Here is an 11,233-nt window from a genome sequence, read left to right as displayed (position 1 = left end):
TGTGTGTGTGTGTGTGTGTGTGTGTGTGTGTGTGTGTGTGTGTGTGTGTGTCTTTCCAGTCATCTGCCTGGTTGGCCTTGGCCTGGTGGTGTTTTTCTTCAGCTTCCTGCTCTCCATCTTCAGGTCCAAGTACCATGGATACCCCTACAGGTAACTATAGCAACTGTACAGTAGCATGCTGGACAGATGCTCACGCACAAGTTTCATCCAACTTACTCAACAGTTACTCAAACACGATATACAATGAATCTTAAAAATCACTGAAAGTTGACGTAAAATCGCTACAAAGTTATTGCAGACGCGGTGAAAAAAAAAATCCAGGCCAAAAGCGGATCCATCCATTCCCATTATTGCATCGATCCTCAGACAGCTGTTCGATTGGAAACACTCCCTTCAAAAATGTACAGGCCACAGCGCCGAGGTTCCTCCTCCGAAGACCAATCCGCCAGCTAAGAACCTTCAGTCTGGTGTTGTTGCAGTACGCTCGATACATACGGTGCATTGACGTGTCTTCTCTTCTTTAGCCTGATTACTAGAAGTCACGGAACTATCATGGGTGTTTCTCTGCAGGGCATCTCACACAGTGAATGTGTTTGGACACTAGCCAGCCAGAACAGCAGCAATTTGGTCCCACTTTGAGCTAAAGGTCGCCACTACATAAAAAAAAAAAAAGATTTAATGTGTGACAGAAAACACTCCTCAGAGTCTGAGGTCCAATTCATCGCTTCTGGTGCAGCCGTGGGATATTACAGCACAACCTCAAGAACAACCTCCAGCTGCAGGAAGTCACCTCTGCAGCTGGAGGGGATTCGTGTTGTCGGGGGCACTTCACCGGGGCAGATCATTTATGGGGGGCTCTAACTCTGCTGCGACCTGTGGCTTGAAATAGGATCACATGGCATTGTGCCAGCTCACTGGAGGGGCTTAGCGTCCGATGATTGTTGTCTAGTGCCCTTTGATGGAAAGTTTAGTTGTGGTATAAAACTGGTCATGCTTTATGTCACAGGTGCATATTAACGGAATGTTTTCCTAATTTTACCGGCTGTGATTCCTGCTGCTCATTAATCAATTCAACTATACAGAAGACAGATTTGTAGAGCAGTAAAGGTGTGGATGGCTCTTAAAGTGAGAATACAGCTTGAGAGGAACTGTTTGATGCATTTTTAATTACTACAAATCAGGCCAGTGTGGTGTTTGTTGTTTTATGTGAGACAAAGAAACATTTGCGTCTGTATAGCAACAATAAAAATAAAAATAAATCAGTCAGTATCAGTGTCTTCAGCTAGCTATTGAGCTCTTTTGCCTGATTAAATGCCTCCACAAACAGTTTGAACCTTCAGTATCTACCAAGAAATTCACCAACAGCCTCATGGTTTTCACTTTTTTGTAGCCTCTGCTAAAAATGTGTTGTTGTGCAACACAAGCCACGACTAAAAACCCTTTATTGTTTTCATCCCTTTGTGTCTTCTCTCCCTATTATCTTCTTTGTTTCTCTCCTGTCCTCCTCACTCCCTGTAATCCTCCTCTGTCTCTCAGCTTCCTTATTAAGTGACAGAACAGACAGAAGAGGAGGTCAGCGATGGCCGAGAAGCGATGGGTTAGAAGAAGAGGAGTCGACGAGATGCTTGAAGAGGAGGAGGAGGCGGCGTCAATATTGAGTCTAGAGTGCATGGTGGAGTTTCTTTTTTTGTGTGTTGTTGTTGTTGTTTTTTATCGACTCCTATCATAAACTCTACTAGTTGAATAGAAAATGAATTATTCCTTCTTACACTGGAAAATAAAGGTGTTTGGCATGTCTCTGTATTTTTGTCATTTTTTTTATGGTCCCCTTTTTGGTGATTTGAATATTCTGTGTGGCTATATATACTTGTGACTGTGCTCTGCTGCTTTTAATCCGTTGTATTGCATTTTATTTGTAAAAAGTGTGTCGCAGGTGAAAGGAGAGACAGAGACACCTGAAGTCAAACACACAGAGAGTGAAGTGGATGTTGAGAGGACGGGAAGTGAAGCAGCAGGTTAGGAAGATGGTTTACGTGGTGACACTTGAACACAGCGGCAGAGAGCTAAAGTTTATTCGTTAGTTAGTAGGAAAGCTTATTAACTACGTGTAAAATCTCAACTAATTAAATCGTCCCAGGTGCTTGTCACATAAATGCATCTTTGGAACATAAAGATGCTAATCCTCATCTGGTAAATTCCTGCTGTAGCTTCAGAGCTCAGTCAGACTCAGTTTCACGGTGCGACCAGTTTTGAATTAATAAGGCTAAAATATGAATGTGTAGATTTATAGTATACACATATGGAATGAATCCAATCAGGTAACACAGGTCTTGGGCTTTTCTCTCTTAGAGTGCATGTTTACACCCTTTGGACTCTGGTGTGTGTATATTTTATTTTGTATGTATCTAAAAAATGATCGTTGGGTGTCTCCAAAGCCTCTTGGATGAGGTTATTCAAAGACAAATAGTCAAAATTGACCAATATGAGACCTAAGATGTGAGTGTTAAAGAAAAGCTCTGCGTTCAGTCTCACACAGTTCACTTTCTGCTGTATTGAATAAAAGTTCACTTCTCCCCACACTTGCTAGGATCTTAAATCACTAATGTGAAATAGTATTATGTGAACTGAGTTTACAGGAGGCCGGCTGCGAGCGCTGTAACTTTTTCTTTGCTGAATGTGAGAAGCTAAGGTCATTTAGAGAATACATACATTTCTAATTCTTTCACTGGTGGACTGCCCGCTGAAACAGTGAGTGGGCTGCAGCATTGAAACCATTTATGTAACCCTTCTATGCGTGGGCAGACAGAGGAATGGTGCCGCACATAGACCAGTTTTGACAAGTGTAATAAAAATATTCCCTCTTAGACTTCCCATTCTTGTCTATTTTTTGCTTCATATCGTTGGGAGACTGAACCGTTGTGTGCACACTGATCTTACCAAAACACAAGCTGATCTTGTAATCAGTAATATACCGAACATACTGAATATAATTACAGTCAGATGGCTGCTGGCTTGTTGAATCGTGTGTTAGAATTTGACACGACATGCAGGCAATGGAAGGGACTCAAAGGTTGCAAAGAGCTCCTTCACTGTAGAGAGTTACTTTAATAAGAAGAACTACCGTCAGCAAAATAGTCATGCATATTGCCGCTGTGTAAGACATGAGAGGTAATTACAGCAAGCAACACCTGCCCTCTTTATGCTTGTAAATAACGTACTTTCTTTTCTTCAAGTGAGTAACAGTACACAGTCGCAGTAATAACCAACTTCAGCTTATTGATTGGCCCGGGGTGAGATCGTTTTTTTTTTTGTTACAAGGGCCGAGATGTGGTATCATTGTCGGCGCTAGGAATAGAATTTCCCATCTGTTTCCCCTGAACTGTTGACCTTTTATGGTGTGGAGGAAATAAGCAGAATAAATGCCACCTTCAGGGGAGGGATAAGTATTGGCAAATGAAGCAGAATCAATGTGTATTTTAGACAGAGGGCAGCTGTAGTACAAAGTGACTTTTAGAATAATCTCTCAACTGCCTCAAAAGGCTACACAAAAATCAGCCGTACATCTTGTAAAATGAGTGCATTAAAGGTTTGAAATAGACTGCTTGTCACTACTAATGTACAATCTGTTACCCTTTTTAGTCTGTGAATTGCTTTACAGTTATATTAATCTGGCTTGATTAAAAGATGACTTCACTATTTTTTCAACCTGCACCCTATTATCCCATTTTTTGTGTGTCTAACTGACTGTTAACAAACTCATTCCGGTCCAGTATTGAGAAGGAGCGCTGTAGACCGTAGCCACTCTCGGGCTGCAATGGAATCTATTGGGGTAAACTGCGGCACCGCCATTAACGTTCCACCAAAACAGCTGGTTTTTGCCATGACAGGCTCTGATTGTTATTATAAGTGTCTGACGACATTATGGAAAGAGTCTCGTTCAAGGAGAAGTCAAGTTCTGAAATCTCGCGAGGTGACTTGTTGCAGGAAGATAACGGTGAGATCACTGCCAGCTGGGTGGGCAGAGTTTGTTGTTTTGGAGAAATATGTAGCGTGGTGTTTTCTGAAAGATTTTCTATGTCACGGCTGAATATTTAGATGATTTCGACAATGTGGTTGAGGTGTTTGAAATCGATGGCTGTCCTTAATAATTTCAGCCCGAGAATATCCAGATATCGCAACAAGACTTTTCCTCGAGCGGGACTTGGACACAATAGCCAACAGACTGGATCAGGTGAAAGTTGAGGAAGAAGGTTTTATTTCTGTGTCGGGTCTTTCCCATAATGTTGTCAGACACCGATAATAACAGTCTGAGCCCGTCAGTGGCAAAAACAAGCACTTTTATTTGATGTTGCATTACATTGACCCGGCTTACTTGCCCTCAATGCCTGTTGTGGCCGGCTACAGCGTTCTCCCTCAATACTGGGCCAGTTGTTGCCCCATTAGTCACTTAAGAGTCCATGTTGAAAAATACAGAAGTAACCTTTAAGTTAGATATAACCCTTGAAATTGAATGTACTTCCTCATCTTTTGGGGTCCCATAAACCCCACTGTTGTATGGGTAAAATCCAAACATTGCAAATCAATATTTTTCTCCACTAAATGTTATTTACCTGTTGTGTAGGTGTGTATTGAAGTGAGACCCCTTCCCTTTGCCATAAACTGAGCTTGCACATTTGATGACGGTGGCGTAACTTATGTTTGCAGTGGTTTAGACTCAGCAGAGATCACACTCCCTTTTAGACTTCCTCTGGAAATTAAAATAAAAACAAACAGGCTTTCAGAGTAAAAGAAACTTACGTTCACAAGAGAAAGAACCTTTCAACGATGCACTAGTACTGTGTGTCCAGTTGTTATTCTTCTTTTGTAACTGCTAATTTCCACTGGAAGAAAAAAAATCGAAGAAACGCAATTGGTATTTGGATGGTGACAGCAGGACTGCCATTTGTTGGGGGTCATGGTGGCCATATTTTACAGATAGCAATTCAGAGACGGCTGCAACTTTTCCAGGAGCGTCTTCGTCCTTTCTGATATCCTGTTAAAGAGCTTCTTGTTGACAGACTGACTTACGCACCAGCCAACAAACAAACGCTTCTTGCCCTCTCTGGCTTTTTTGTTTTGTATTTAAAACCCTATGCTTCCATCTTAGTTCTAAACTTTGCCGTGTCGCGGCATTTATTCACTGCTTCATCACTGTAACGGGCAGTATGCATCGGTGTGTGCATTTGGGCATTTAGCGACCTTTACAGGTGCTCCAACCCGTCGCCTATTCAGAGCACTGCCATTGATGAACTGTTGAAAATAAGCGTTGATGAACTTTCCAAAATGTCTCTTGCAGTTTTATTGAACTTTTCAATTTCCATTCAGCTTCTCTCGCTTGATACCTCACTGTTAATCTGTTGAATAAATCACAGCTACTGGTGCGTTGCTCCTCAGCAGTGGTGCTGCAACCCGCCGTCTGGTCTGATTCCACTGGGTCTGGTGTTCCTGTCTTACCTGACCTCTGTGACGTCCTGCTGAGCCGCGACGGACCTTGAAGAAACTCTTCTGCAGTCTGTCTGTTGAGGGCATGATGCCACCTCACTGTGGACCAAACCTCCCCTCTCATCATGCAGTCCACAAACATTTCCTCCAGGCATCCACACCACAGCTACAGCAATTATCCTCAGAGTGCTGCTTCAGTCGTTGCTGTTTTGTTGCATCACTGTCTTGTGTTTGCGTGCGCACATTTGGGCTTGCATGTGTGTGTACGTGTGTTCGTGGTTCAAAGTGTGCGCATGTGTCTGCGACAACATGCATGTTTTTTTTATTGGTTGTGTGTGTGTGATTTTAGAGGAAACAGTCGTATAAGATGGGAGAGAATAAGACAACACGGTCACGTCTCTCTGTGTCCCTCTTGAACGACTTAAAAAAGAGAGATTACGTCTCTCTATCCTTTCCTCTCCTCTGATGATGCCTGGCTGCCTCTGTACAGCAGATCTATTCTCGACATATGTGGACGATGTCTGCAGTGGCACAAAGTGAAAGAAAATGTGATGCAAGGCCCTCCTGGGTGCTCTTCAAGTGGAGAAAGCGGGATGCAGTGCACTGATGGGTTCCCTTAAAATTCAGAAAACGTGATGCAGGGACCTCTCAGGTTTCCATGTGGAGAAAATGTAATGAGGTGTCCTCTAAGGTGCCCTTCTAGTGGATAAAACATGATGCAGTGCCATAAGGCTGCCCCACCGCACATGCAGTTGATGCCACTTACATTTTCTTTGCCACTGTGTGGAGGTCATGTTTTTGTGTGACTGATGAAACAGGATCCTTGTTTGAATGTTTTTGTTGAGTCATACTTGTGAATGATACTTTCAATCAACGTTACATGTAATTCAGTGATACATTTTTTGGTAACAAAATCTAGTTGTTAGAAAGTCCTCATGGACCACAAATGAACAACTGTGTTCCTTTGTTAACTCGTGAAGTGATCGGAATGTGTCGTGTACAACATCGGTCCTCGGCGTGTTTAAAAAACTAATTTACTTTTATCTTTCTCTGAAACATCTTCTAGGGCCTGCCAATACCCTCTACATCTTCCGACAATAATCATGCCACTGATGAGAAAAGGTACTTCAGGAAACTCATTACAGGGAGGATAATTCAGCAAAGTATTTCCCTGATTCCACCCCCAACCCAACACCATGCCGCTGACGCCACCATCAGCATGATCCAGCCTGTGGATAAGCCGGTGTGTGCCCTAAAAGGTAATAACTAAGATTTACAGCAATTGCAGCAGCATGACAGGAGAGGGAGGGATGCAATGGGGGGGATGCAGAGCCTGTTAAGGGAACAAAAAGGGCATAAATAAAATGATACGTTTACTGATAATACTGGATAATGCTGTGGCGTGACAGCTTGAGAAGTGCAAGATTCAGAAGTGCCATCCAGCACGTATGATATTACCACTTCTGTTTGCAGGGGAACTCATTTTGAGAAGAGATTCAGCTCTGATCTATTTTTCTGATGAAAAATACATACTCACAAATGGCGAGGGGATCTTTAGAAAGAATCTGCAACTGTGCATGTGGGCGTGGGTGTGAAATAGAGGCAGGAGGAGATGTAATGTTATCTATTTTCTCCAAACTTTCATTATCTTTTTTTTTTTTTGCCAGACGTCTGTACGTTGCATTGAAACATATTGAAGACTTGAAACTTCTCGAAAGTCCAACTTGTGTTCCACTTTCAACAGCTGCAACAAGGACATTTATTTATTTATTTTACGTGTCAATGCATAATCTCATTAAGATGTGCTGAGGACATACATTTGTAATAATTGGTTTACTGACAAAGCTTGCTCTGAGGTGAAATAGTAAAAGAAAAACAATGTTAAAGGAAATATATGTATATATGGTGGAAAAGTTCAGCGCATTCGATAACAGAAAGTAACAGCAAACACAGAGGGGAGTCAAAACAAGCAAGAGGAGAGCTACCAGTTCAATGTGCATTTTAATAAGCTTTAGTGAGTCTGTTGAAAAGTGTTGCTATTAAATTGTCTGGTGTGCAGTTGTAGAAAATGACGTTCTTAATTGTGCCAATTTAATGGAAAACGCTGAAGTCTATTGGAAATAATTCAATTACTTGTGGTAGCCTGAGGTACACAGGTTTTCCTTTTTTTTTTTGCAGGACTTTTCATTTTAAAACTGACAATTTGTACGATGCATGCTCTATTCCTACTTTGTACTGGACACATGTGGTTTAAAGATACAGGAATTTACCGAGCATAGAGAATGCGCATTATCCTCTTGAAGCCCTGCTGTTGTCTTAAAGCAGCTTTACCCTTCACTCCTACTCCTCAAGAGACAGCAGTCAACTTTCTCGGCAGGTCTGAAAGTTTCCTCTCGCAGAGATCTGAAGAGCTGCTGTCAGTCGAGGGCTTCCGCCCGGTAACACCACCACACTGTCTCCATGGCAACAAGTACCCTCAGACCTATATGTGTAGTGTGCACTTATATCATGTAAACGGCGTAAAGAGAGAAATTGTGTCTGTGTGTTATTTGAGTGCACTTGAGAGATGCAGGGAGAAAGTCAGAGGATAAACAAGGTAGTTACACAAGCTGCCCGACCAAAACACCATTTGCTTTTTCTTCTTTGCTAAATATAACTTTTACAGCTTTTAATTATGTTGTGTTTTAACAGGATTTCTCTATATGTTTTTTTTTCTCTTTGCAGAGGGTTAGTCAAGATTTTCTCTCCAGTCTTAAACCTTTTAATTGGACTTTGTAGCACACATGCATTCAGATGAAAGTACAGACACCTACACATACATCACTGTACCATGCAGACTGTAATTACATGCTGTTACACTGACGGCCTAACAACTTGTCAGGCTGCCGGTTGGTGCAATATTTCAAGTGATCGCTCAGTAATACAAGTCTTACACATACACAGTCTCACTGATACACAGATGGGGTGGGGAAGTTAGGTTTCAAACGGAACCCGACTCCTTCTCTGTGAAGTGTATACTTGTCGTACAGCAATATGTACTCTTTACTCCTTCCAAACTCACTCACTTTCCTCTTCCACTGTCTTTCAATCTCTCTCTCTCTCTCAACACTTCTCCTTTCCCTTCCCTTTGAGCATTCAGAAGAAGACAACAATCAGAACTCAACAAATCACCATCAGCGCCTAATTAACGGTATAAGTGTGGCTAATTAATGAATTGATTAAAGTTCCTGGGAAGAAACCAAACAGATCCCACCCTTTTCGTTTCTCATAGGGTTGACAGCGTTGAAGCCTCCTCCACCACCCCGAACACAAACAAACGCCATGACTTCAAAGATAGGAATTAGATAAGTCAGTGGCCATCCTGCCAGGGAGCATCGAGCTAATTTTCTCTCACAAACAAACTGTCAAAAGATGCGTTTTATACGACGACCGGAGGGGTCTGAGATCATCATCAACGTTATGACTTTAAAGAGAAGTGCTTTTTTAGCTGCGCAGTGGCTGGGTGTTGAGAAAAGAGCCCTTCAAAGGGTAGCCTTCAAAGGGGCTTTTAATTATTACATGGAGACTCTCAGTCTCTGTTGTCATCTCTCTCTTTCTCTCTCTCTCTCTTTCGCTCTCTCTCTTTTTCTTTTTATATATTCTCCCGTTTCTCCCTCAGCAACAAGCTGCCACATTTAGATTAAATCAGGTGAAAAAGCAATAACCCTCAAAATGTGTTTTTAATTATATCAACACGCTGTATCTCTTGTCACCAGCACCACCTCCTTCTTCCACACTTGCCAGATTCACTAACAAGGTAGAAGAGATATAGTGACACTTAAATACATCCAACCACATGCACACAAGTCTCACTCTCTCTTGTTTACTCGCCCTCTGCCACAACTAGCCACATGCAATAAAGACTGGATGTAGTTATATTTACTGTCTTTAATTTGACCAATATGTCATACAAGTGTTCTGTTATGTGCATGAAAATAATGACATAATTACATTAAACATCAAAGGAATCACAGTGGATTATTTGCAAATGTGTAGGTTGTATCTAAGATTTCAGATAATAATCAATTAGACATCAACAAGATTATTTATTTCGTAGTTTAACATTCAGAAAATTATTTTATTTTTTATTCTTCATACACTGTAACTGCAAGCCAACTTTTCCTGCATACGGTGTTTTCAGTTCATGGCAGTAGAATACTGAAATAAACTTTCAGAGACACTTCGTCAATTAGTTCAGTTAATTGATTTTTTTGTTATCAGTTATTATTTGTAAGTTCTAAGAGCTAAATTCCAATGAACTTGAAACTGTATGTGATATTATGAATTTGAATTCAGTTGTTCTGAAACTGTTATCCTCACTAAATATTAAACTTTCCTAGCTCCACAGTTCAAATTAAATCCTTGCGATTTAATTTCAGTTTACTGAGATTCACGTCCTGTCGAGTTCAGATTTGACGATGCTCGACCTTCAGTTAGCTGCAGTAGCAATGAGATTCAGCCAGAGCAAACCCCAGTGCTGGGGGCTACAGTGGGGGCTGGTGGCGAGCGGCAGCACTAGGTCTAAGTGGCAAAGGGCTGAAAAATGAAGCCAATGCGGAAGTGCCAAAAGCTGCATTCCATCAAATGGCCGCCTCTGATAGGGGAGTCATTCCAAAAAGACCCTCACGTTTATTTGTTCAACTTTACAGCTGAAATAAACAGCTGTAAAAAGGTCTTTATGGTTAATTTCCATGATAATGACAACTGTATATTAGGGCTTTGAATTATGCATGATTAAGGACGTGGCTGCTTTGAGTGACAGGTGGGTGCCAACACAGCCCCTAGCTCTCTGCTAGGCATCGCCACCGCTAATTTGAGTCACTGTACTTATCCTCGGCCGTGTTTGTGCCTTTTGTAGATTTTTTTTCATGCAATGTCAGACATAATATGCTCGCTGTGTGGTTATTTATACACCGGGCTTCCTGCTGGCACTGGATGAGTGACTCAGTGACCTCTGTGCCTGCATCAGTTTCCAACGAGATATCAGGAACTGTCCTTGCTTAGGAACTCGACGAAATCCTGGAATAAAGCTACCGTACAGCGCCCTGCAACTCTTGTTCTAACCTGTTAGATACTGATCTAACAGAACAGAGGACTCTGGTAAGAAAAAAGAAGGCTGTGCTTTATGGTGAATAATGCGCCAATTGAAGGAGCAGCCATGATTGCATTTCACTTGTTGTTCCTCATATGATTTCATATGACGGATTGATTGATTGATTGATTGATTGATGCTCACCATACCTGGCTTGTTAGCTTAGCTTGTTAAAAGACACTCCAAGGAGTCAGCTGTTGCTAATCATGCAAGCTAGTGTGCTAGCGTTAGCTTCTCACTTAGCGATTGTTATGCTAACGGGACCTGCCCCCACCAAGCTTCGCTCTTCAGTTTTGAACAAATAAATTCAATTTCAAATTATGCTATTCTGATTCAGTTTTTGAATGCAATTATTCAAGTTGAGCAATTCAAATTCAAATATAAATTCAGTTACTTGTGACACATTTCTACGCGTACAAGAACCTTTACTTGCAATGCAGATTTCACATTGTTCTTTAACATTGACCGATATAACGTTTTAAAGACATTTTCAGTACCTCCATATATTTATCTCACATTTCTGACAACAAACAATGTCTCCCTTCTGTCCCTCTGGTGTCTTCCCCGGGTCTTTTCCTCATTTACTCCACTTTTGGAAAACATCTCTGAACTCTCTGGGAC

At 41.6% G+C, this 11,233-nt stretch overlaps 1 protein-coding gene across 1 annotated transcript in view; it reads left to right on the top strand.

Moving 5' to 3' along the window:
- Window positions 1–2,865, top strand: part of tusc3 (tumor suppressor candidate 3) — a 58,051-nt gene extending 55,186 nt beyond the window's left edge. The window contains exons 9-10 of the mRNA XM_031864463.1: window positions 60–150; window positions 1,537–2,865. Coding sequence (XP_031720323.1) covers window positions 60–150; window positions 1,537–1,552 — 107 coding nt within the window. The 3' untranslated portion in view covers window positions 1,553–2,865. The remainder of the gene's footprint in view (window positions 1–59; window positions 151–1,536) is intronic.
- The last annotated feature ends 8,368 nt before the right edge of the window (window positions 2,866–11,233 follow it).

Source organism: Anarrhichthys ocellatus, unplaced genomic scaffold (genome assembly GCF_004355925.1).
Source record: "Anarrhichthys ocellatus isolate YVR2014 unplaced genomic scaffold, GSC_Weel_1.0 scaffold31, whole genome shotgun sequence".
Classification (NCBI taxonomy): domain Eukaryota; kingdom Metazoa; phylum Chordata; class Actinopteri; order Perciformes; family Anarhichadidae; genus Anarrhichthys; species Anarrhichthys ocellatus.
This window is presented reverse-complemented; position numbering and strand designations above follow the sequence as displayed.